This window comes from Nomascus leucogenys, chromosome 25 (genome assembly GCF_006542625.1).
Source record: "Nomascus leucogenys isolate Asia chromosome 25, Asia_NLE_v1, whole genome shotgun sequence".
In the NCBI taxonomy this organism is placed as follows: Eukaryota; Metazoa; Chordata; class Mammalia; order Primates; family Hylobatidae; genus Nomascus; species Nomascus leucogenys.
The window spans coordinates 24,472,441-24,500,278 of record NC_044405.1 but is presented as its reverse complement, the minus strand read 5'-3'; the positions used below and the strand labels follow the sequence as shown (position 1 = coordinate 24,500,278).

Below are 27,838 nucleotides of genomic sequence, written 5' to 3'. Positions count from 1 at the left end.
GCCTGCCTCGGCCTCCCAAAGTGCTGGGATTACAGGTGTGAGCCACCGTGCCCAGCCTAAGAAATGATATTTTATATTGCTTCTTGGCCTTTTGGCTAAGATCAAGTGTAGAAATGATGTTTTGTAATTATAATATGGGCAGTAGTGTCCTTGGTGCTGAGTTGTAATGTACTGAGTTGAGTTATTGAAATGGAAGCAGCAAATACTTTTTTGAATGATACCTAAAATGTTTCAGTATTTTCTCATGTTTGTGTGTCATAATAACTTAATAGCTTGAAGATAATTTTGTAAATTTATTTTTGTGTTTTTATATGTTTAACCAGAAGAGTTTCAGTGAATGCTGGAGTGTTATTAGATAGTACTTATATATTGTTCTGTGAATTTGGGAAGGACTAGAAAATAGTGAAAAGCAAAATGTGGAATTGTGATGAGAAATATAGAAAATCAATATTTATATAGTATGCTGTAATTAAGTTTTAAATTGGCATCTAAGTCTTATGGTCATCAGAACCAAAAGTGTCATTTTGGGATACTTTTTCAAAACCAAGGGAAGCAAACAGGTGTCAAGAGAGAAAGACCTGAAAAATTAGTTTCTTAAACACACAAGCATTTATTTTCTTACCCAAAGGAAGACTAGAAATAATCTAAGGCTGGAATAGTGGTTCCACAGTTAATCAGGAACTTAGACTCCTGTGTTTCTCACCCCCTTCATGGAGCTTGGCTTCTAGTTTTTTTTTTTTGTTTTTTTTTTTAAGACAGTTGCTGCACTTTTGTCACCCAGGCTGGAGTGCAGTGGCATGATCTCAGCTCACGGCAACCTCTCCTCCTGGACTCAAGCAATTCTCTTGCCTCAGCCCTCCAGAATAGCTGGGATTACAGTCATGGGTCACCACACCCGGCTAATTTTATATTTTCAGTAGAGATGGGGTTTCACCATGTTGGCCAGGCTGGTCTCAAACTCCTGTCCTCAGGTGATCCACCTGCCTCAGCCTCCCAAAGTTCTGGGATTACAGACGTGAGCCACCGCATCCAGCCTTGGCTTCTAGTCTTAAGGTCACCGTGTAGTCCAAGATAGCTGCTGAAGCTGTAGCTATTACATATCTGTATTTGTGATGTAGGTTGAAATTTAGAAGAAAAGAAGAAAGATGTTCAGATGTCAAAAAGGGCGTTTCTAGTCAAAGGAACTTGCTTTAAGTAGCCATGTGGCATTTCTGCTTATAACTCATTGACCAGAATGCTGTCATTTGACCATAATAAGCTAAGGAGGAGAGTAGGTAACACAGTATCTATTTAGAGCAGCAAAGAGCCTGGATAAAAATTGCTATTGTGTTTCTAAGGAAGAAAAGGAGAACGGCAGCTAGCTATCTGCCATAATATAATTTTCAGAAAAAAGAACATAGCTCTTTCTAGCATTTCATTCTAAAATAAAGCTCATGTGAGATTTTATAAAGGCGTTACTTGATTGAGATATGGTGATCATTGCCCATGGCAACAGTTCCAATAGTGGAAACAAGGATGAATTTTGCATAACTGTAAGGATATCATTTGATAAGGATGAAGAGTATTTAAAAATTTGTTTTCTGACTATGAAAGTTTGTGTCCATTGTAAAAAATTTAGGTAATAGGTATAAAAGCATAAAGGTAAATGACAGCTGTGCAGAGCTATGAGCTTATAATGTTGCTTACCAGTATAAGTAATTCTTTTTGTGCCTAGGATTCAGGCACGTAGTTTGTCTTGATCCAATAACGGTAGAAATTCTATTCATTATAAAATTTTTTTTTGAGCCGGAGTTCTGCTTTTGTTGCCTAGGCTGAAGTGTAATGGTGTGATCTTGGCTCACTTTAACCTCCACCTCCCAGGTTCAAGCGATTCTCCTGCCTCAGCCTCCAGAGTTAGCTGGCAAGCCCAGCTAATTTTTTGTATTTTTAGTAGAGACGGGGTTTCACCATGTTGGCCAGGCTGGTCGTGAACTCCTGACCTCAGGTGATCCATGCACCTTGGCCTCCCAAAGTGCTGGGATTACAGGTGTGGGCCACTGCGCCCGGCCATATAACAATTCTTTTATATACACTCTATGATCTTTGATAATACCCCTTTTCTTAGCTGACCATCTCATTAGGAGTAAAAGTGCACACAGCTGAAAATGATACCTATGTCAAGTGTTCCCTTGTTTTATTAATCGAGAATCAATTGTATGTATTGCTTTATTGTCAAAGGGAAACATAACAGATATCAGGTGGGACTTTCATTTGGCTGCAAGCTGAAAATCTCGTTATATGGTTCCTTAAACACAAATAAAGCGGTGAAGTTGACAACCTGTGAAAGGTTGAGTCTGCTTTAGAAATCCCCGCTGGATAAAATAATGTTCTACTGTAATCTTGAGTGTGGGCTGTCAGGTGTACTTAGAGAAAAATGCAATTTTCTTAAAAATCAGTTTTTGTCCTTACAGCATTTACTCTTACACTCTGTTGAGTGTCTAGTTATACCTTGGAGCGTGGCCTAGATTTCAGTATTAAACCTTTTTCCTTTGAGATGTTAAAGTAAACAAAAACATAAAATCCACGTGTTTTTAATAATGTTCCAGGTGGAGAAACGGGACAGTCAGTCTTTTCCAGAGAAGAAAAATGATTTTTAGTACCTTCTTCTTGGTGGCAGGTCCTTTGCTTTGAAATTGGTCACAATAACATAATCTTTTTGTTGTATCATGTGAGTGAAATACAGGTGATTAGAAAAACCAGTAACATTGCTATTCTTGTTTTCTATAAATTATCAAACATAGCTTGAATAAATGTGGAGAAGGCAGACTCTGTGCTTATTTTTTCTTTAGAGAAAGGAATTGCAATCTTGGAAAATCATGAAGACATTTTGAAAAGCTATTATGGGAGATTCTGTTTGAATTGGTCCTAATAGGACCAATCAGAAAACAAATGAATGAATATTTATGCCTCAAATATGAAAAATAGGTCTTTCTAACTGCCTCTGAGATTTTATTTATATTCATATAAATTTTTAATGTGTTTTAACTTTAGAGATTTTGTGTATTTTTAAAGTATATAAACTTATGATTTATAGAATCACACTGGTTTTTATTCTTTATATCCTTTAGTTATCCATCAGTTCAGTAGTTAATATAACTGGATATTTAAATTTGTAGGAAGCTGGAAGACTTCCGATTAGAGAAAGGTGAAGAGGAAAGAAATCTTTATATAATAGGAAGAAAAAGAAAGACTCTTCAGCTCTCACATAAGGTAACCTAAATTCTGTTTTCTTAGCAAATTAGAAATTAAATTGAAATTTAGAGTTTTCTTTTTGATTTATCAAACTATCAGTAACTTTCATCTGAAATGGAGTATTTCTTGCTTAAGGTTTTCTGTTTGGGATTTAAAATAGTAGACTTAAGGTTATATAGCTGTTAGAAAGGAGTAGTTTGAAAACTTGAGAAAAATTGCCTAGTGCCTAACAATGGTATTGAGTTCTTAATTTTAGTTACTAAATTATTTGATTCTGAATTTTCATTTGGTTCTTATTATTTTTTTTAAAGGGCTCTCAGTTTTCTACTAAAATTCTCACTGTTTTAATTACTTGGAAATCAGCCATAGCTATTTTAAAAACAGGTCTGGTAATTTCATTTTTTTCAATGTCTTGCTTCCCTGTGGACCATTTTCTATTGCCTGTTGATTTTTCTCCTTTTTTATCATCATATTTTTGTTTCTTTTTTGATTGTTAAATGTTAGAAAAGATTTGAAGCACAGGATGGCTTCGTTCCCAGAGAAGATTTGCATTGACTTCTGGCAGCCTTTTGGGGCCACTCTCAAGCCTATATTGCCTTATCCAAACAAGAATGGGCTTTAGTTCCTTGGGATTACTGTTCTATCTGTAGTTTACCTACAGGTCTAGGCTGTAGCCTTTTGGGCTAACAGCCAAAGCCTGGGGGATTCCCCTACATATAGGAGGCTATGAATTGCAAGTTTATTAGCCTAACTCGTGAGTTAGTCTTGTGATTTTGCTTACTTGCTAAACCTCCCAGCTTCCTCTTCCAGAATGAAATTCTAGGGTTAAAATACACACACACACACACACACACACACACACACACACATATGTATACACACACACACACACACACACACACATCTTCTTTTTTTGATCTTGGTTCTGTGATTCTTCATAACCTTTTAAGGCATAAAGTGCCTTGAAACAGATTTGTTAAAAAATATATTTTATACCAGATTTTCTAGTTTTTCTTAGTGAAAGTTTGGCCCACCTACATGTTAACCTATTATCACTTGTGAAACTCATTAATACGAGTTTTTGCCAAAATCAGTACTGACAAATTAAGGAAAATTCAGTTCATTTTAAGATCATCCAGTGATAATGTTGAAATTCTAAAACTGACCAGTGCTCATTAGACAGATGGCCACTCATGTGAAAATTGATTTGTGCATAAATTTAAGGAATATGTGCTCTCATTGGGTAATCTCATCTGCCTTTGTGGTTGGGGAATGGCATGCCTTTTAAAAAAACTAAAACCAATATAGTTACTTTATTTGGCTGATTTTGAATGATTATTCTGTTTTGATAAAAACATTCAGAACTGAATGTTTTGATAAAACATTCAGAACTGAAAAGCACAGATAACAAATTAAACATTGAAAACTTGAAAATACACATACTTACAGTTAATATTTGAACATTAAAAAGAAAACTTTTAGCTTTAGGGATATATGTGCAAGTTTGTTATATAGGTAAATTGTGAGTCATAGGGGTTTGGTGTATGGATTATTTTGTTACCCAGATAATAAGCATTGTACTTGATAGGTAGTTTCCTGGTCCTCACCCTTTTTCCACCCTGTACCCTCAGGTAGGTCCTGATGTCTGTTGTTCCCTTCTGTATGCAATGCTTGGCTCTCACTTGTAAGTTAGAATATGTGGTATTTGGTTTTCTACTCTGATGTTAGTTCGCTTGGGATAGTGGCCTCCAGCTTCACCCATGTTGCTGCAAAAGACATGATCTCGTTTTTTTTTTTATGGCTGGGTAGTATTCCATGGTTTATATATACCATATTTTCTTTATCCAGTCTACCATTGATGGGCATTTAGGTTGATTCCATGTCTTACGCTATTGTGAATAGTGCTGCAGTGAACATAGGTGTATGTATGTCGTTATGGTAGAATGAGTTCTTTTCCTTTGGGTATATACCCAGTAATGGGATTATTCGGTCGAATGGTAATTCTGTTTTAAGTTCTTTGAGGGATCGTCAAACTGCTTTCCACAGTGGTTAAATTAAGATACAGTCTCACTAGCAGTGTATAACCATTCTCTTTTCTCTGCAACTTCACCAGCATCTGCTATTTTTTGATGCCCTCCACCCCCCAGTTTTTTTTTTTTTTGGGAGATAGGGTCTCAATCTTGCCCAGGCTGGAGTGTAGTGGTGCAATCATGGCTCACTCACTGCAGCCTCAACCTCCTGGGCTTGAGTGATCCTCCCACCTCAGCCTCCCTAGTAGCTGGGACTATAGCTGTATACCACCATGCCCAGCTAATTTTTTGGTTTTTGTTTGTTTGTTCTTGTTTTTGTTGTTTTTTAGGGGCAGGTTTCTCCATATTGCCTGGGTTGGTCTCGAACTCCTGGGCTCAAGTGATCTGCCTGCCTTGTCCTCCCAGGTGCTAAAATTACAGGTGTGAGCTCCAACGTCTGGCCTTGACTTTTTAATAATAGCCATTCTGACCAGTGTGAGATGGTATCTCATTGTGGTTTTGATTTGCATTTCTCTAATGATTAGTATGTTGAACATTTTTTCTTTACACCTATGTATAGAGATAGTGAGACATTCCTTGAGGAGTTGCTTACTGCATCATAATATACGAATATGTATTTTTCATTTCTGAGATGTATACTTTTAAGGTGACATCCTTTTCAGATTATTGTTATTTTCCCTCATTCGTGGTAAACCAGTTAACTTACAGCATAGTTTGGAAAATGCCATCTAATGTGCATTTTCTCATGTTTTCTAAGGACCTTAAAAGTAAAATTACTAAGCGTGAGTTAAAACTGTATGGCAAAAATACTACCTTCTTTTTAAGCCTTTTTTTCTTTTTTCTTTAAATCCTTTTGGAAACTTGATAGAAAGCCCATTTTGTTGATATTGTCCTTATTTAGGTGTTGATTTTCATTCGCATGTTTTTCTGTGTTTCAGTCGGATTCAGTGGTTTTGGCGTCACAGTCTAGACAAAGGACCTGTAGGCGTAAATATCCAAATTATGGTAGAAGAAATCGTACCTGGCGTGAGTTATCTTCTGGAAATGAGTCTTCAAGCTCTGTAAGACATGTGAGTGGAAAACTTTAAAATGTTATAAGATAATCTTAAATGAATTTGGCTTAATTCTTTACTTCGAATGAATATACCCCAAATTTATATGAAAACACAGTATTCTGCAGAGATTAATATGAAATTTCACATTTTGAATGTTAACAAAAACTTTTAATGGCTAAGATAGTCACACACCGTATACTTGTGCAATCCAGTGGTTTTACATGTTGAGCATCCCAAGTCAGAATTTTGAAATGCACCAAAATCTGAAACTTTCTGTATATAAACATGATGTTCTAGTGTGCATTTCAGATTTTGGATTTTTGGATTTGGCATGCTCAACCTGTAAGTGCAAATGCAAATTTTCCAAAATCTGAAAAAATACGAAATCTGAAACAATTCTATTCCCAAGCGTTCTGTATAAGGGATATATAACTTGTAGTATATTGACAGAGTTGGGCCATCGTCACCTCTATTAAGTTTTAATACATTTCATCATCCCTAAAAGAAGCCCTATTTCCATTTACAGTCACTTGCCAGTCCCTCCCTCTCCCCCAGCCCCTCACAATCACTGATATATTTTCTTTTTCTGCATTTGCCTGTTCTGGACATTTTATATGAATGGGCCCCCCCGCCTCCTTTTTTTTTTTTTTTTTTTTTTTGAGACGGAGTCTCACTGTCTTGCCAGGCTGGAGTGCAGTGGTGCGATCTCGGCTCACTGCAACCTTCGCCTCCTGGATTCAAGCGATTCTTCTGCCTCAGCCTCCCGAGTAGCTGGGGCTACAGGTGAGTGGTGGCCCAGCTAATTTTTGTATTTTTAGTAGAGAAGGGGTTTTCACCATGTTGGCTAGGATGGTCTGGATCTCTTGACCTTGTGATCCACCCACCTCGGCCTCCTAGAGTGCTGGGATTACAGGCGTGAGCCACCACGCCCAGCTGGATGGGCTCTTAAAATATGATTTTGTGACTGGCTTCTTTGACATTGCATAATGTTTTCTCTAATGATTTGTATGTTGAGCATTTGTGTAGCATGTATCAATACTTCATTTTTTACTTTTTATTGCCTAGTAATTCTCCCATTGGATGTACCACCTTTTGTTTATCCATTCATCAGTTGATGGATATTTGTATTGTTTCCACTTTTTGGCTATTATGAATAGTGCTGCTTATCAACATTCATGACAGGTTTTTGTTTAGACATATGTTTTCATTTCTTTTGGGTCATGCTAGGAGAAGGTATGCTGGGTCGTATGGCAAGTCTTATGTTTTAACGTTTTGAGGACCTGCCAGACTCCTTCAGATTGGCTTACCATTTTATATTCCCACCAGAAATATGAGAGTTCCAGTTTCTCTACATCCTCACCAATGATTGTTATTATTCCATTTTATTTATGCTATCTTAATGGGCGTGAAGTAGTATCTCTTGGTTTCAGTTTGCATTTCCCTAATGACCAGTAATGTTGAACATGTTTGATGCTTATTCAGCTCTTTTGCTTATTTTTCACTTTTTTTGGGGGGTCTTTTTATTGTTGTAAGAATTCTTTATATATTCTGGATACAGTCCTTTGTGACTTGTAGATATATTACTTGTAGAATTTTTCTCCCATTCTGTGGGTTGTCTTTTCACTTCTTTGGTGGTGTCTTTTGAAGGATGAAAGTTTTAAATATTGATGACATTCATTTTATTTTTTCCTTAGTAGCTTGTTCTTTTGCTATTGTGTCTAAGTCTTTGTTTAATACCTTTGATTGATTTTTAATAATCATTTGTAAGCTATTGGTCTTCATTCTGATTTGTTTGAGGGAGAAACCAATTTTTTTGGTAAAAAGTATTTAATAGGCCGGGCACGGTGGCTCATGCCTGTAATCCCAGCACTTCGCGAGGCCAAGGTGGGCAGATCACTCCTGAGGTCAGGAGTTCAAGACCAGCCTGGCCAACATGGTGAAACCCTGTCTCTACTAAAAAGACAAAATTTAGTTGGATGTGGTGGTAGGTGCATGCGATCCCAGCTACTTGGGAGGCTGAGGCAGGAGAATCGCTTGAACCTGGGAGGTGGATGTTGCAGTGAGCCGAGACTGCGCCACGGCACTCCAGCCTGAGCATCAGAGCGAGACTTTTGTCTCAAAAAGAAAAAAAAAGTATTTAATACTACAGTGTTAAAATTTCCTGACTGAGTAATGTTTTGAGGAATGAAGTGTTAGGTATGACTGAAAAGTTCATTTAATTGTCTTATGATGCAGTAGGTTAATAGTTAAGCATGGGGTTTGAGTTTAAATCCAAATTCTTTTACTTTGGCACATTGCTTAGCTTTTCTGTGCCTCTGCCTATGTAATATGTACCTCAGAGGCACAGTAATGTGTACCTTAGAGGTGTGGTGAGAATTAATCAATAACGTAAAGTGTTTAAAATAGTGCCTAATACACAATAATGTTAGCTACGATTATGATTAAAACCATCTATTTAAACTGTTTTTATTTTTTTGAGGCAGGGTCTTGCTCTGTTGCCTAGGCTGTAGTGCATGGTGCAGTCATGGCTCACTGTAGCCTCAAACTCGTGGACTCAAGCTATCCTCCTTCAGCCTCCCAAGTAGCTGGGATTAACAGGCACCAGCCACCCTACCTGGCTAAACTATTGTATTATGTAATGAGAATGTTTTTACATTCTTTTTTTTTTTGAGATGGGGTCTTGCTCTGTCCCCCAGGATATAATAGGAAATAGTTATTATCTGTCATTTTTATGCTGGTTGACCCTTTTCTTTTTCTGCATATATATATATTTCTTCCAAAGGTTCTATATGTAACTTCCATTGTATGACTTAAGCAATTGGATAGTCAGGTTATATCATGGTTTGGAATAAAGGGTTATATATAGACTTTGCCTTTGGGAGGAAGGTGTAGTATCCTAGTTTGGAAATAACTATTTTACCATGCAGCTCTGTTCCAACCTCTCCCCCTCAAGTACCTTGAATTTGCCTAACATAGTAGACATGGGATGGTTTCCTTTGGGAAAACTGTTATGTAAGGTCAGTCTAGAAAGGCTAGGGTGGTATGTAGTGGCATTATCATTACTGATGTGGAAATACATTAATTACTGTCAAGGATATACAAAATGATAGAATCAATATGGAAAAAGTGCTATAAAAGGGCTAAACATTAATGCATTTTATTATGCCTGGGAGGCACTATTCTAGATGTTTTACACGTTATCTAATTTCATCATTCCAACAAGTAGGAATTAAGACACTTTTATAAAGGGATTCTTTTAAAAATCAGGAAACTGGGGTACAGATATGGAGGTTCAGTAACTTTCATACATTTATATAAAAAGCAGCATGGGCCGGGTGCAGTGGCTCGTGCCTGTAATCCCAGCACTTTGAGAGGCCGAGGTGGGTGGATCACGAGGTCAGGAGATCGAGACCATCCTGGGTAACAAGGTGAAACCCCATCTCTACTAAAAATACAAAAAATTACCCGGGCATGGTGGTGGGCGCCTGTAGTCCCAGCTACTGGGGAGGCTGAGGCAGGAGAATGGCATGAACCCAAGAGGCGGAGCTTGCAGTGAGCCGAGATTGCGCCACTGCACTCCAGCCTGGGCGACAGATCTCAAAAAAAAAAAAAAAAAAAAAGTTAGCAGCATGATCTCAGAGCAGAAACCCTGCCTTCCCGAAGCATCAGTTCACTTGAGGATTTGGGGAAATTAAACTTAAAAAAAAATTTATTGAATGCCTCCTATCTGCCAGGTGTAAATTTTTTATTTTGATGTAATTTCAGACATGAAAGTTCTAAGAATAATAATAAATTCCTTTGCGTTTACCACCCTGAATGTTATCACTCTCCTGTATGTATGAATATGTTTTAATCCTTTTGAGAGTGAGTTGTACATATGCCTCTTGATATCACATATCTCCTTGTGTATTTTCAAAAACAAGTGATATAATTATCAAAATCAGGCTGGGTGCAGTGTCACATGCCTGTAATTCTCAGCACTTTGGGAGACCGAGGTGGGAGGATTGCTTGAGCCCAGGAGTTCGAGACCAGCCTGGGCAATACAGGGCAAGCCCTGCTCCACAAAAAAATGAGAAAAAAAAAATTAGCTGGGCGTGGTGACACACCTGTAGTCCCAGCTTCTCTGGAATCTGAGGCAGGATAATCACTTGAGCCTAGGAGGTTGAGGCTGCAGTGAGCCTTGGTTGCGCCAGTGTAACTCTAGCCTGGGTGACACAGTGAGACACTGTGTCAAAAAAACAAAAAATGAGGCAATAAACGACAATATAATGTCATCAGATCTGCAGATCTTATTCAGATTTTACCAGTCAATGGTCCTGACAATTTTCGTAGCAAAATAAAATCCTGGATCATATGTTACATTTTGTTGTGTCTGTTTAGTAACCTGAATCTAGTCTAGTTCCTCGATTTTTGTTTTAATGTTGATATTTTTTGATGGTTTATGACTGGTAATTTTGATGATTAGGGTCATGCATTTTTGGCAGTAATACGACAGAAAATACGCTGTTCTTCTCAGTGCATCACATCAGAAAGCACATGATTTGTTTTGTCCCACTACTGGTGATACGTGCTTTGATCACTTCCTAAGGTGGTGGTGTTTGCAGGTTTCTCTATGGTAAAATTACAGTCTTGATTGTTGGATTTACTCCTTGATCCATGGGCTGCAGAATGGATGTGGTGTTAGCAGGCATGAAAACAACATTAATCTCCTTTGATGTCCCCATCAGAGGTCTTGGGTGACTAGGTATATTGTCCACAAGCAGTAATATTTTAGAAAGGAGTCTTTTTTTTCTGCTCGGTAGGTCTGAACAGTGGGCTTACAATATCTGGTAAACCATGCTGTAAATGATGCTGTAAATAGATGTGCTGTCACCTAGGCTTTGTTGTTCCATTTCTTATGCACAGGCAGAGCGGATTTAACATAATTCTTAAGGGGCCTAAGATTTTTGAAAAGGTAAAAATGAACACTGGCTTCAGTTGAAAGTTACCACCTGCATTAGCCATAACAAGAGAGTTAGCCTGTCCTAGAAGCTTTGAAGCCATAAGTCCCTCTAGCTGTGAAAGTCTTAGATGTCATCCTCTTCCAATAGAAGGCTATTTATTTCATCTGCATTTAAAATCTGTTATTGTAGCCACTTTCATTGATTATCTTAGCTAGATCTTCTGGATCACTTGCTGCAGGTTCTCCATTAAAGCACTTGCTGCTTCACCTTACACTTTTATGTTATGGACATGCCTTCTTTCCCTAAACCTCATGAACCAACCTCTGCAAGTTTCCATCTTTTCTTCTGCAGCTTTGTCACCTCTCAGCCTTCATAGAATTAAAGAGAGTTAGGGCCTTGCTCTGGGTTTAGCTTTGGCTTAAGGGAATGTTATTGCTGGTTTGACCCTCTATCCAGACCACCAAAACTTTCTCTATATTAGCCGTACAGCTATTTTGCTTTCTTACCATTTGTGTGTTCACTGGAATAGCATTTTCTATTTCTTGGAAGAACTTTTCCTTTGCATTCACAACTTGGCTATTTGGTGCAAGAGGCCAAGCTTTTAGCCTGTGTTGGCTTTCACCATGCCTTCCTTTACTAAGCTGAATCTTTTCTACATTGTGAGTTAAAGTAAGAGATGTGTGACTCTTTCTTTCATTTTTGAATACTTAGAAGCTATTGTATGGCTATTAGTAGGTCTAATTGTATCTCAGGGAATAGACTGGAGCAGTCAGAACACACATGATATTTATTAGGTGTGCTATCTTATATGAGTATTGTTCCTAGTGCCCCCAGAACAATTAGAATAGTAACATCAAAGATCATTAATCACAAATCACAGTAACAGATACAATAATAATGAAAAAGTTTGAAATATGGTAATTACTAAAATGTGACATAGAGACAGGCATGAGCTCATGCTGTTTAAAAATGGCACCAATAAACTTGCTGGGTTCAGGGTTGTCACAAAACTTCAATTTGTAAAAAACACAACTATGAAGCACAATAAAGTAAAGCACCATAAAAAGTATGCCTGTGTATACATATTATATGCAGACACATGTGTTTTTTTGTCTGTATATCTGTCATTGTTATGCACGACTTCACATTATTCTGATTTTAATGATACCCCTTTGTACTTCCCTTCTGTACAGAGAAACCTGGCACCTGTTATTTATTTGGATTTTTAATTTTTTTTTTTTTTACTTTGGAGATGGAATCTTGCTCTTTTGCCCAGGCTGGAGTGAAGTGGCACAGTCTTGGCTCACTGCAACCTTCACCTCCTGGGTTCAAGCGATTCTCCTGCCTCAGCCTCCCGAGTAGCAGGGGGATTACAGGCATGCATCACCACACCTGGCTAATTTTTTTTATATTTTTGGTAGAGACAGGGTTTCACCATGTTGGCCATGCTGGTCTCGAACTCCTGACCTCAAGTGATCTGCCTGACTTGGTCTCCCAAAATGCTGGGATTACAGGCGTGAGCCACCATGCCCAGCCCTGTTATTTATCATAAACTTATTTGTTTAATTCTACATACACAGAAAGTAGTTTAAGATATACTAGGCTGGGTGGCTTAAGGCTATCTCTACAAAAAATACAAAAAAAAAAATTAGCTGGGCGTGGTGGTGGGTGCCTGTAATCCCAGCTACTTGGGAGGCTGAGGCAGGAGAACCGTTTGAACCCACGAGGTGGAGGTTGCAGTGAGCCAAGACAGTGCCACCGCCCTCCAGCCTGGGTGACAGAGTGAAACTCTGTCTCAAAAAACAAACAAAAAAAGATTTACTTACCCTGTGGTAAAAACCCTAATATGTAGAGTTTAGTTATTAATGTTCTTTTTTTGTCATTAACCAAATTGTATTTAGTACAAATAGTTCAAAAGTTATTTATCCTTCTTATACAAAATACAGCATACTACAGGTAGTTCCACACTTGACATTTTTCACTTAAAATATCTTTGAGATCACTCCATATGATCCTTATTTGTTTTAAGAGTTATGTAGTACTTTATTGCATGATTGAAACAGTTTATTGAATCATTCTCCTGGTTATGGGCAGTTAGGTTGTTTCCAGTGTTTACATTATGAATAATGCTACAGTGAATAATATTTTGTATATGTATTTTTGTACTGTTGGAAGTGTCATTTGGGGATATATTTCTTTCTTTGTTTTTTTCTTTTTCTTTTTTTTAGAGACAGGGTCTTGCCCTATGGCCCAGGCTGGAGTGCAGTGGTGCAATCATAGCTCACTGAAACTTCGAACTCCTAGGCTCAAGTGATTTCCCAGCTTCTGACTCTTGAGTAGCTAGGACTACAGGCATGTGCTACCATGCCCAGTTAATTTTTTAACAAATTTATAATGACATGTATCCACCATTATAATATCATACAGAATGATTTTACTGCCCTAAAAATCCTCTGTGCTCCATCTGTTCATCTTTCTCTTCCCAACAGCCCCTGACAATCACTGATTTTTTGTCTTCAGTTTTATCTTTGTAAAATGCCATGTAATTGGAATCATATAGCTAGTAGCCTTTGCAGATTGGCTTCTTTCATTTATTAATGTGCATTTACATTTCCTACATGCCTTCTCATGGCTTGATAGTTTTTTTTTTGTTTGTGTTTTTTAGCACAGAATATTTCATTGTCTGGATATACCATAGTTTATTGGTTTACCTACTGAAGGATGTGTTGGTTGCTTCCAAGATTTGGCCATTATACAGTTGGTATAAATATCTGGGTGTAGGTTTTTGTGCAGACATAATATTTCATCTCATTTGGGTAAAGATCAAGTGTGATTGCTGGATCTTATTATGTTTAGTTTTATAAGAAACTGCCAAACTGTTTTCCAAAGTGGTTGTACCATTTTGCATTCCTATCAGTAATGAATGAGAGTTCCTGCTGATCCACACCCTTGTTAAAAAATTCTTTCCAGCATCATCTGTAGATTCACAATCCCAAACAAAATCCCAGCAAATTAATTTTACTGACAAACTGATTTTTCAAGTTTATATAGAGAGGAAGAAGATCCAGTATAGCCAGTACAACACTGAAGGATAAAACTGAAAGACTGACACTCTACTTGGCATTAAGACTTACTGTAAATCTGCAGTTTTCAAGACAGCGATACTGGTGAAAGAACAAGAGCCCAGAAACAGACTGACACAAATATATTCAAATGATCTTTGGCAAAGGAGCAAAGAGAACTTGGTGGACAAATTTATTATTTTCAGCCAGTGGTAGAATAACTGAACATTCACATACAAAATAAACAAATCTTAGACACCAGTCTTTCACAAAAATTAACTCAAAATGGATCATAAGCTTAATGTAAATGTAAAACAAAAAAACCATAAAACTTCTAGAAGATAACAAAGGGCAAAATTTATGTGTCCAGGAGTGTGGCATTGACCTTTTTAGATACAATATCAAAAGCATACTCGTGAAAGAAAAAAGATAAAAAATTTGGACTACACTGAAATGAAAACTGTTGTGGGAAAGACACTGTTAAAAGAATGAAAAGATAAGCCACAAACCAGGATAAAATATTTGTAAAACTTATATCTGATAAATGACTTATATTCACAATATATATACAACTCAAAAGCAAGCAATAAGAAGGCAGCCTAATTTAAAAATGGGCAGAAGATCTAACAGACACCTCACCAAAGAAGATAAACAGATGACAAATAACCATATGAAAAGCTACCAAAATATGTCACAGGGAATTGAAAACTAAAACAACAATTAGATACACCTATTAGAATAGCTAAAGTCCAAAACGGAAAACATTTACATTGACTTTTTATTAACTTTACTCAGAATGGCCTATTGTATCACTTTCTTTGCTAATGGTGGTAGTGTTAAATCTTATGGATGTTCTCTTTTTGTCTTATGCTTTGATAAGAAAGGGATGTAGTGAAGTTGCTTGCTTTTTAAGTTTATCTAATTATATTTTTACTGATTACTGTTCATTTTTCTTAGATGATTTAGTCTTATTGGGGAGGATTGTGTACAGCTTTTTTCTGGACGTGTTATTTAACTTCAGGGATCAAGATTTTTTTCCCCCCTTCACAAATTAGGAGACTTCCTGTGATCAGAGTGAAGGTTCTGGTTCTTCGGAAGAGGATGAATGGAGAAGTGACAGAAAAAGTGAAAGTTACAGCGAAAGTTCAAGGTATCTATTTTTAATTGTTGTGGTCTTTTAAGCATTTTAGTCATAGTCTTGGATGGAATCATACTTGAATTTTATTCAAGAGGCAAGAATTTGCAACTGTGGAACAGTTTCTAATACACTTCAAAGGAGATGAAAACTAGATCAGCAGCTGTTCCTAAAGGAGTATTTCAGGAGTTTTTTTTGTTGACTTTAAGCAGTTGACCCAGCACTGTTGAACATGCATACTGAAAATATAAATTTAATCTTGGCTGCACATAAAAAGACTAGTATCTAAAGTATGTGTGGTAAAACCACAGTATATTCATTATTATTGCATGTGTTGAATTTTTGTTAGTTTTGAGATCCAGATTTCCTGGGTCCAAAATGTCAGCCTCTGGTTCTTGGTGCATGTCACCTTCATCTCAACAGATGCTCAACCCAGAAAACTGGACCTTAATCTCTCTTGTCCACCTATCCATAACATGGCTAGAAAATTCTCCTTCCTGAATATCATTCAGATCATCTTTCTTTTTTTTTTATTGCTACTGTATTGGTTCAAACCATTATCACATACTCTCTGCTTCCTTTCTTGTCTTGTTTTACTTCATTATGATAAAGAGCTAGAATGATTTTTTTAAGAACATAATGTATCTTTTTTAAACAAATTTAATTGTGGTAAAATACACATAACAGAAATATAACCATTTAAAGCATGCAGTTCAGTACTGTTACGTACATTGACATAGTTATGCAGTGAGTCTCCAGAACTTGTTTATCTTGCAAAACAGAAATTCTATACCAATTAAAGAATGATTCTTTTCTTTACCCTTCCTCATGTCCCTGGCAACCCCTATTCTACCTTCCGTGTCTTCATTCATTGTCTTCTAATTCAACTTTTCTTGAATTTTATTTATCCAAAACAGATGCTCTTATAATTTTTATAAACAAGCTCTTTTTCTAATAAATACCTTTTTGTAATGTGTTTACCTGTGTATTTGATAGAGACGAAAAGGTGTGTGGTTGGTTGAAGTTGGGCCAAGGATGGCCCAAGTAGAGACCTTTATTTTTATTATTATTTCTGTTTGGTGAAGCTAGTAGTGGACCAGGGACTAGTTTTCTATAACTAGTTTCCTCTTTGACTCTGATTTCACTAAGGACTAGGACTAGTCTCTTTCTTAGATTTCTGTGATATCAGGGAGACTCCTCTTGGGAAGAAACTGACTACTTAGGGCTTTCAGTTTGGTGTAGCTATGCTTCCCTTGGGCTTCTCAGTGTATTCATTGATGGCTTGTGATTCCAGTTGAAATTTCTGGTCTATACCTCAGCTTCCTCCAACATGGGGGTAGTGGTGGGGCCTGTTTTTGGGGTTTGGTATGATTCTTACTGTTTCCATAAGTCTCTGTTTTGTTTCCTTGAAGGAGTAATTGCTAGTTGTCCTCCATCATACTTTATCTACAGTGTACCTAAATTTTTTTTTTCAGGTTTATATCCTTTCCTAATTTCTAGTGTTAGTGAAGATTTCTCTTTTTCTCTTATCTTTGTCATGATCTTCAGTCACTTCAGTACTTGTTGGTAGTGAGGGGAGAATGCTGAAGTTAAATCTTTCTGGTATCTTCCCTTCCCTTTTTCTCCTCTCTCTGTTCCCTCAATTTTATATGATTGACTCGCTATCAGTGCTTATATTCTGGCTCCATTCAACTGAAAGCACTCCCCTTTTCTAGTGACTCTTCATCTAGATATTCTGATTGGACAGCTGATGCGGGCATCAATTTGCAGCCTCCTTTAAGAACATCATGTCGTCGACGAATTACTCGATTTTGTAGTAGTTCAGAAGATGAAATATCTACTGAGAATTTATCTCCTCCAAAAAGAAGAAGAAAGAGAAAGAAAGAAAATAAGCCTAAGAAGGAGGTAAGAAAAACATATCTTTAAAAATAGCATGTATCATGATACCCCAGCTTTACCCTATTTCAAATGTTGTTTTAACATTTCTTGTGTTACTGGCATGGTGGTGCCTTGGGTGTCTTGGGCCCTGTTCTGGGGCTGGGCTGGGCGAACTGTCAGCCCTCCTTCGGGAAGCTCACTGCACTCCCAGGGTGCAGCAGGTACCCTGTGTGTCTTGGGAATTCTGAAGGGCACCGTGGACTCCTCTATCTCCTACTTTCAACCCCCGTGGATAGCAGAAACTCTGGGGCCTGTGGGAAGGAAGGGAGCATCTGTCAGTCCTTTGGAGGGATGGGTGGGGGCAGATATAGTGGGACTTATGGGGGAGGCCTTTGCTTCACAGATGCGGAGTCCTTTGCAGGACTGGGGCCCTGGTCTCCTGTGAGAGACTTAGAGTCCACCAGTGTCGTTCACTTCCAGTCTTGAGATGGAACTGCCATGACTGCATGTTTCTGGCTGTGTCAAAAGGCAGGATAATCTCAAACCGTTAACATCCAGTCTAAGTGCAGGTCGGATCAGAGGGCTGGGTGCGGGCAGATTGGCCCTGTTGCCCTATGAGGAGACTGTGGGATTGGGGTTGCAGAAATTCCACAAGCCTCTTGCCACCTTTGTGAACCACATGACACAGATCTGGCAGGACCGGAGACAACTGGGAATTGACACAGTGGTTTGGGATGTGGCCATGGTTCTCTCCACACATCTGGAGATGGGAGCTGTGGAGCTTTTGGGCTGCCCTGCAGTGAAACTGGGTGCTGGCATAGGGCTGATGGGCATAGTGGCTGCCCTGCTGGGTGCTCATGTGACTATCACAGATCGAAAAGTAGCATTAGAGTTTTGTAAATCAAGTGTTCAAGGCAATTTACCTCCTTGTATCCAACCCAGAGCTTTTGTTAAGGAGCTGACTTGGGGAAAGAATTTGGGGAGTTTTTCTCCTAGAGATTTTGACCTGATACTTGGAGCCGATATCATATATTTAGAAGAAACATTCACGGATCTTCTTCAAACACTGGACCATCTCTGTAGCAATCACTCCATGATTCTTTTACCTTGCTGAATTCACTATGAACGGAATAACTTTTGAGCAATGCTGGAGAGGCAGTTTACTATAAGGTTCACTATGATACTGAGAAAGATGTGCATACTTATACAGAAGAGAAGCCACAGCAAGGACCTACAGTTGGCTATCATTTATAAGAATGCTGTCATTGAGGGTGTTGATTAAGGTCTTGGAGACAAAACACACGTGCAGTTTTAAAACAAAGCAGTGCTTTATGCCATCGCTGTGATTTATTTATTTATTTATTTATTGAGAGGAGTCTCTGTTGCCTAGCCTGGAGTGCAGTGGTGTGATCTTGGCTTACTGCAGCCTCTGCCTCCTGGGTTCAAGTGATTCTCCTGCCTCAGCTTCCCAAGTAGCTGGGACTACAGGCCCACGCAACCACGCCTGGCTAAGTTTTGTATTTTTAGTAGAGACATGGTTTTGTCATGTTGGCCAGGCTGGTCTCGAACTTCTGACCTCAGGTGATCTGCCCGCCTTAGCCTCCCAAAGTGCTGGGATTACAGGTGTAGACCCACTGTGCCTGGCCATTGCTGTAATTTTTAGTCATATTTACTCACTCTGAAATTCCATTAATGTTAAAGATTAAGTGTGAGATTTTGGTTCATGCTGTTTCTGTACCCCATACTGCTCCCTCTTAATAAACAGTTTTCACTGATGATATGAAGCATTGGTATAAAGCCGTCTTTAAACTAGCAAGCTTGTTTTGGCGAGGTTAAGTCATACAAATAATTTTAAACACCTTCTGAAATACATCATGTTTAGCCCAGTTTTCTGATTTTCTGGATGTAAGACAAGAGGTTTAACATGTTCCCTGAGCTGTTGGTGCTATTGAAATCTTTTGCCCCATTTAAATTGTAAATACTCTGGGTTGGTTGAGTGGGGTGTGAGTTTTCTGGGGTCTCATATTATGCTTTTTGGCTTAATTTCAGGGGATAAGTAAAAATAAAGTTTTCGTTACTTTTTGAGAGTACCTTAAGTCTTGAACTTGAATATAGGTTATCTTTATCAAATCGAAAGCTGTGGTTTTCCCCCTCAGCTTTACCTTGTCTCAAATGTTGCTTTAATGTAATTGTTTCCTAAGCTTTCCATGCCTTCTTAATAATACACAGGATAACAGTAAAAAAGATTCTACGTCTCATCCCTCCATTAAGAGGTTAGCTTCCCAAACATAAGCTCCTTCTGTATTGTACTTGTAATTGCTCATTCAGTGTCTGTATTACCCAGTAGACTGTAAGCTTCTTGAGGGCCAGGAATGCTTCTGCATCTCTCATTATTGCTTCCCCAGGATCTAGTATTAATATATCATAACCAAATAATGAAAAAGATACATTCCAGTTAGAGGCTTTTGATTGTTGGTTTAAATGATTGTTATATTGTTTTATGATTGCCTTTGATACACTTCATGAAGTCACACATAAACTTTTTAAAAATTATTTTTATTTATTTATTTATTTATTTTGAGACGGAGTCTTACTCTGTCACCCAGGCTGGAGTGCAGTGGTGCAATCTCGGCTCATTGCAACCTCCGCCTCCCGTGTTCAAGCAGTTCTCCTGCCTCAGCCTCCCAAGTAGCTGGGACTACAGGCACACGCCACCACGCTCAGTTAGTTTTTGTATTTTTCATAGAGATGAGGTTTCACCATTTTGACCAGGGTGGTCTCGAACTCCTGACCTCAAGTGATCCATCCGCCTCAGCCTCCCAGAGTGCTGAGATTACAGGCGTGAGCCGTGGCGCCCGGCCAAGCTACTTTATTATTAACACTTCTCCATCTCCACTGTTCTGAGTAATGGGCTTGACAGTTAAACCTTTCCAAATCTGAAACTTAAAGAGAAAGCTCTATTTTGCTCAGAATCTCACAGCAACACTTATTTTCTCCTGTCAATTTCAACACTAGTAGTAGACTTCAAGGAATTTTAAGGTGCTTTTTTTGTTTTTTTTTTTTGTGTGTGTGTTATTGCTACGTTTGCCATTTTCATTTTACATGTCTGTCTTCATACTTGTCTCTTCATTGTAATATCATCCCTATTTATTTGTGTACACTGTGCTGATCTCAAGCAGGTAGTCATTGTTTAAAGATGTTAAATCTTTCTATTTATTGCTGTGTATAACAAACCACCCTAAAATTTAGGTGTTTACATGGCAAACATTGCGTATTTCGTGTATTGGTACATCAGGAACTGGGAGCTGATTTAACTGGATGATTTTGGCTCATGAGGTTACAACATGTTGACTGGGGCTGCCGTCATCTGAGGACTTGATGAGGGTTGGATGATATTCTTTCTGAGCTTATTCATATGGCTGTTGGCCTCAGTTCCTTGCCACACAGGTCTCTTCTTAGCTGGCTGCATGAGTGTCGTTATGATTTTCCTCAGACTGAATGATTTAACAGTAGCCGGGGATAAGCCCCCATTTATGACCTAGTCTTAGAAGCTGCACATAGTCTCATCGGCTTTATTATATTTGGTAGAAGTGAGTCATTAAGTGTAGTCCACACTTTAGAGGAGGAGACTTCCACTTCTTGAAGAGGAGAGAACTATCGGAGAATTTGTAGGCATATTTTGAAATCACCGGTCTTACAACCTAAAATCAAGAGGAGACTCCTTGTGATGATTAGCCTGTGGCCAAACTCAGAGTGGAGTCGTGGCAGAACAGGCTATGGGTAAAAGAGGATTTAGGTTGGGTATTAGCCCCCTAAAATGGGATGTAAAATAGCATGAATAATCTATCAGAAATTTAGGAGATGATGCTAGGAAAACGTTAGGTAGATTTACAATGCTTTTTGTAAGTGATATATTCCTATGTAAAGGAACTAAATATATATGCTGTGTAAAAACTAATCATTAGATGGACGTGGCAAAAACAGTCATTCTGAATGGTGAAGTTTCTTTTAGTTTTCTTTCAGACAGTGCATGCTGCCCCTTTCTAATCTAAGAAACTTTGTTCTCTTCCCCTTGGTAGAATTTGCGGAGGATGACTCCAGCAGAGCTTGCAAATATGGAGCATTTATATGAATTTCACCCTCCAGTTTGGATTACTGACACCACACTTAGAAAATCTCCTTTTGTTCCTCAAATGGGTGATGAGGTGAGAGTAATACAAATTTAAAAACCCAAAATGGAAAATAAAATTTATATTGCTCTTAATTTTTAAATGCTTATTTCCCTTCTGTAGGTAATATATTTTCGACAGGGTCATGAAGCTTATGTTGAGGCTGTAAGAAGAAATAATATTTATGAACTGAACCCTAATAAGGAGCCATGGAGAAAAATGGATCTTAGGGTAGGATGATGGCATTATTAAATCATTAAACATTTTAGCACATATATAGTTAAATTATTTACAAATCTATTTAAAAACCTGTTGGAAACATATTTTATTACTTTCTTTCCTACTTGATAACATTTTTGCTATAACCAAAACTTAGGATCCTGTGGGAATGGCTTGTCAGTGGGCAAAATTTGTATGTTGCTGATCGGTGTGTAAAATGTTAAATGCAACAACCTAGAGTTTCAGAAAGGCAGCTTGGCAATATATGTATTATCAATCTTAAAAATGTTTATGTATCCAAGACGGATTTTCAAAGGAAGAAATGCAAGTTTTCAAAAGAAGAAATAAAAATTGGAAGAAGGGTTTTAACCTCTTGGATAATAAAATAAGGAAATAATTTTTCCTTTTCAATACTTAGCCAATTTTGTGATTTCGTTTGTTTTTAGCTCAAGAAAGAATTCCACATTTTAGCAAGTGGCAAAGGTGTTGGTTTGTTAACAGTTATTCTGATTGCTGGTGGGGTGTGCAAAGTGGTCCAGGCTTTCTAGGGGATGTTTTGGCAATAGTAGTTGAAAATGAAAAATATTTGGAACTTTTAATTCTGTGATTTTACTCTTCTGGTAATTTGGAAAACAAGCAGAAATGCTTGTAAATATATGAGTATTGTAGTTCACTCACTATTTACAGAAACAAAGCTGGAAAAAAAAATTCAAATATTCCACAATAGTGAATGAACCAAATCATGGTGCATTCACACAATCACTTACTATGTACAGCCCATCTTGTACTTGAAGGTTGAAAAATATTTATTGAATGAATGATGGATACATTTTCACAGTGTATTACTAATAGGAAAAATGGGATGTGAAGTGGTATTTCTGGTTATGGTAGCAAAATTTTAAAGACATTTGTAGCCAATCAAAAGAACAACATCAAAATGTCAATGGCGATGATCTGTGGGGTAGTAGTACACATGTTTTTTTATTTTTTATATTTTTATTCTACAGATTTTGATACTTTTAAAAACTTAGAAAATGAAGAAAATGCTAGTTATTTTAACAAATATAGCTGTTTTTAACACTTATATTCAACTTAATGGCTCTGCTTCTATGAGTTAGGCTTTATATACATTGGCGGTTTTATTTATGTCTGTTTAACTTAGGACTGTGTACCTAAGTACAGTCCATCCTCATTATTCTTGGATTCTGTATTCGTGAACTGCGTACTTGCTTTATTTGTAATCCCCAAAACAGTACTCTCGGAGCCTTTTGGTCATTTCTGGACATGCTCAGGGTGGTGAAAAATTTGACTTCCCTGACGAGCATGTTTCTAGTTGAGGTTGAACAAGGTGTTGCTCTGCCTTCTTTTTTTTTTTTTTTTTTTTTTTTTTAGCTCTCGCATTGAAAACAAGTGTCCTTTTCATGGTCTATTCAGTGCCACATGTTTTCCATTTTTGTGGTGACTTTGCTGTTTAAAATGGCCCCTAAGCATGGTACTGACATGCTCTCTAGTGTTCTTAAGTGCTAGAAGGCTGAGGTGTGCCTTATGGAGAAGGTACGTTAGATAAGCTTCATTCAGGTATCAGTTAAATGTTTGCAAATCAACAACATATTAAATAAGGTACCTTTAAATGGAAACAGACATAAAACCAGGTTATGTGTGCACTGGTTTACTGCAGTGTTGTGACCAGAACTTTGCAGGAACCTACCCCTATATATTCTCTATAGCACTGATGTAGTATTTTATTTCAGTGTTCTAGGTGACTTTATAGAACATAACTACTGTGAATAATAAGAACTATGCTTAGCACTTTGTTTGGTACATTCTAATAATAACATTTGTTCTGTGAATAAGAGGATGAATGATCTGTTGTATTCCTAGTATCAGAGAAGCAGACACTGGGGGGAAGGTTGACTATGGCAAATCCATTTGATGGATACTCCATCCAGGTAGGGACTTTCACATGTTTACCGTCCTGTCCCTACTGCCTAGAGGAGGTCATAGCATATGGTAGATTCTCAACAAATATTATTTACTGAATGTATTAGGCAGAAATTTAATATCAAGATTTTGAAGAACACTTACGAATAAGTAGAATGCTTACACATTTTCATTGCATAATATAAAGCTATATAAATAAAAATGTGCATTGGCTAGGTGTGGCAGGCCACACCTATAATCCCAGCACTTTGGGAAGCTGTTGTGGGAGGATCACTTGAGCCCAGGAGTTCGAGACTAGTCTTGACAACATAGGGAGACCCTGTCTCTACAAATAATAAAAAATTAGCTTGGTGCGGTGGCATGTTGTACCTGTAGTCAGTCCCAGCTACTCGGGAAGCTGAGGTGGGAGGATTGATTGAGCTCAGGAGTTTGAGATTGCAGTGAGCCATGAATGTGCTACTGCCCTCCAGCCTAGGCAACCCGGCAAAACCCTGTTTCCAAAACAAAGCCAGAAGGAAATATGTTAGATTTTTAACAGTGATTGTTGTTAGATATTGTGCTAATCCGAGATTTGTGTTTTCAATCTTACACTTTTGTAGTGTATTTTCTAAAGGATGTTCTTTGTATTAGAAACTGTATTAAATATGTGGAGATTAACTTTAGCAAAATTGAATGTAATTAATGGTATTAATTAAACTTGTCTGCTGGTTTGGAAGCCTAAATTATGAGTTTACTTAATATAACAGTATGTGGAGAATTTCAGTATTAAGGAATTGCTTTTATTTTAACCATTAAAAAAAATGTCTGTTAAAGGATCAAGAATTGGTTAAAATAGTTGGAATACGATATGAAGTTGGGCCCCCTACACTCTGTTGCCTCAAACTAGCATTTATAGATCCAGCAACTGGAAAACTTACGGACAAATCTTTCTCTATTAGGTATGTATTATTTTTTAAAATGGAATTATTTAAATTTAAATTTGCCATTTTGCTGATTTAATGAGTAGCACGCCCTTCCCATTTAACTCCAGGGTAGTAGAGCACTGTGGATAGCCTAAGATGTGGCTGGAGCTTCTGATGGCTAGGAAACCCATCCCTGACCCTGAAGTCATAGTAGGCATGTCACAGTTATAGTTAAGTGTGGGCAGTCTGTTTTATATGGTTTTCATGCTGCTTACGTGGGTGGGGAATTCTGACATACAGGCCAAATTTTTTCTGCCCTTCGTTTTTGAAAAAATTCAGAATAATTTCCTACACCTGTGCTGTCTAATAAGGTTACCACTAGTCACATGTGGCTATTGCTCACTTGAAATGTGGATGATCTGATTGAATGTGTTAATATGAGACTTGGCAGAGTACGAGGCATAAACATTTTTTTTTTTAAAAGAAATGAATGTGAATATACACACTGCATTTTGAAGACTAGTTATGAAGAAAAAATATGTAAGATGTCTCTTTTGATTACATATTGAAATAATATTTTGGATATATTTAAAATATGCTATGAAATTTACTGTTTTGCCTTTTAAAATATAGCTGGTTGAAAATTAAAAATTACATTTGTAGATCTCATGTTTCTTTTGGACAGTGCTGCTTTTAGACTATATAACCTGCTATGTAGAGAGTTTAATAATTTTTTAAATTTTTGTCTAGATATCATGATATGCCAGATGTTATTGACTTTCTTGTATTGCGTCAGTTTTATGATGAAGCAAGACAGAGGAATTGGCAGTCTTGTAAGTCTATCCTTACTAAGTTTTATATACCCTTAAAAATTAATCTGTTTTATTGGTCTAACTTTTTGGCCGTGGGACTCTTAATTATAGTGTATACAAACATGTAAATTCCGGAAGAGATATAAGTGACCTGTAAATATATTTTGCTTACAGCTTGGTACTTACTGATTATGCAGACTTTTTTGGTGGGGGGTGGGGCAGGCATTGTCTCCCTAGGTCGCCCAGGCTGGAGTGCAATGGCGTGATCTCAGCTCACTGCAACCTCCGCCTCTAAAGTTCAAGCGATTCTCTTGCCTCAGCCTCCTGAGTAGCTGGGATTACAGGTGCGCGCCACTACGCCCAGCCAATTTTTGTATTTTTAGTAGAGACAGGGTTTCACCATGTTGGTCAGGCTAGTCTCGAACTCCTGACCTCACGATCCACTCACCTCTGCCTCCCAAACTGCTGGGATTACGTGCGTGAGCCACCGTGCCCAGCCCGATTATGTAGACTTTTTAGACGAGCAACTTTTCTTCTGTTCTTTTGGTTCATGACATTTGGAAAAGATTATTTTCACTCCTTGACTATAGGCTAGAGTAGACTTACTTCCTTTTAGACTTCCCTGTACTATATTGTGTATAGTTATCTTTGATGTAACATTGTCATAATTTACACAATTATACCAGGATCTAAAATGATCAGAAGGTTGAAGAGTAATTTCAGATTTCACACTGAAAATGTTCTGGTATACCCAATTATTTTACCCTTGATATCATAACAACGTAGACTTAAATGGGAAGACTTGACACTGTTTCTTTAAGAAATAAAAAATTCATATACACTTATGCTTTATAACCATGTAATGTATAGGTGGCAGAAAAATTAAAAAATTAAAATTACCTCAATGTAATCTTACACATTTGAGTAAAATTACACATTGGAGTAATTTTAATACCTCAATATAGGTACTGAAATACTCGAATGTGATTTTTGTGATGATCATTTAAGGAGGGCTCACTTTTTCAGCGTTGTGTAGATTATTAATCTCAGGATATAACTGATGATTGAATGACTGTCATTAGGCTGGGTAGTAATAGCAGCTGTTAATAGTAACTGTAGTACCTGTTTCACAGGTATACAAATATATGTTGAGTGTGTAATGCTATCTAGGGAGCTTGTGTATTGAGTTAGAAGTAGGATGGTTCATTCTTTTGTCAGTTCTTGGATTTTTGTTAGAAATACTAAGTTTTACCCAGGCTGTGTCATCTGGTGTACGCATTCATAAATGATGTTAAGACATTGATCTTTCTAGTTACTGCAGTTTCTTTCTTTCTTTCCTTCTTTTTTTGGACACAAGGTCTTGCTCTGTTGCCCAGGCTGAAGGGCAGTGGTGCAATCAGAGCTCACTGCAGCCTCAACTTCCTGGGCTCAAGCGATCCTCCCACCTCAGCCTCCTTTTTGGCTGTGGGGCTCTTAATTATAGTGTATACAAACATGTAAATTCTGGAAGCTGCACCATGTGCAGCTAATTTTTAATTTTTTTTGTGGAGACAGGGTCTTGCTGTATTGCCCAGGCTGGTTTTGAATTCCTGGGCTCAAGCAGTCCTCTTGCCTCAGCCTCCCTAAAGTGTAGGAATTACAGGTGTGAGCCACTATATCTGGCCACTGCTGCCTTTTTGTGTGGGTACTACAAAAAGGTATATTTTAGATGGAGTCCCTAATCATCCTCATCTGATGTGAAAGATTGTCAGAGCATGTGGCTCCTCTTTATAGATTATTCTCCTGGTAACATCTACACAAGTAATCAGGATTATTTTGGGAGTAGATGCAGAGAAAATTTTTCTTGAAGAAAAACATACAGCCACAAAAATAACATGAAGCAACATTAGCAGGTTGTATAGTTGTGTTCCAAATAACTTTAAAGCTTCCCAGCTATTATGATTTTTCAGCCCCATGAGGTGTAAGAGGCTCTCATTTTTGCCAACATGTCCATTAATTTTTTTAAAACTGAATTATCTACAGTTAAACTCTAGAGATGGAGTCCCAGATGCCTCCTGTAATTTAGTGGTTTTTGTTTCATTTTTGTGGTTGAGAAATTGTTGGACCAGACCTGTTATACTACACTTTAATTCATTTTGCTCCCCCATTTTTGCATGGAATTTGAGTAGTATGGCAAGAAGTTGCTTGTTTTCATTTTTACAGTGGATTTTTATCCTTCTCTTGAAAGGCCAAAGTAGGTTTATTTGAAAAGTCTTAACATAAGATTACCAGGGTAATCAGCTAGCAAAAACATAGAGAAGACACTTTTAGTATGAGAAAACTTAATTTTTTAAGGCTCCTTTTTATTTAAAGGGTTGTTTTTGTATGAAGAAATATTTTTATCTAAACTGAAAGTATCTTCTAGTATTAGGTAAATAGCAAGAAAAATATACACTTAATTTTTTATATCAAAGACTCTTCT

General features: G+C 37.5%; 1 protein-coding gene and 1 pseudogene across 3 annotated transcripts in view; both read left to right on the top strand.

Moving 5' to 3' along the window:
• BRWD1 (bromodomain and WD repeat domain containing 1) overlaps positions 1-27,838 on the top strand; it is a 129,550-nt gene that overhangs the window by 59,465 nt on the left and 42,247 nt on the right. For all 3 annotated transcript variants that reach the window (XM_030806374.1, XM_030806375.1, XM_030806377.1), the window contains 8 exons: positions 3,156-3,249; positions 6,200-6,331; positions 15,377-15,471; positions 17,172-17,361; positions 21,414-21,539; positions 21,627-21,734; positions 24,477-24,601; positions 25,316-25,398. In XM_030806374.1, the coding sequence (XP_030662234.1) occupies positions 3,156-3,249; positions 6,200-6,331; positions 15,377-15,471; positions 17,172-17,361; positions 21,414-21,539; positions 21,627-21,734; positions 24,477-24,601; positions 25,316-25,398 (953 nt within the window). The remainder of the gene's footprint in view (positions 1-3,155; positions 3,250-6,199; positions 6,332-15,376; positions 15,472-17,171; positions 17,362-21,413; positions 21,540-21,626; positions 21,735-24,476; positions 24,602-25,315; positions 25,399-27,838) is intronic.
• Positions 17,714-18,588, top strand: LOC105738704 (annotated as a pseudogene).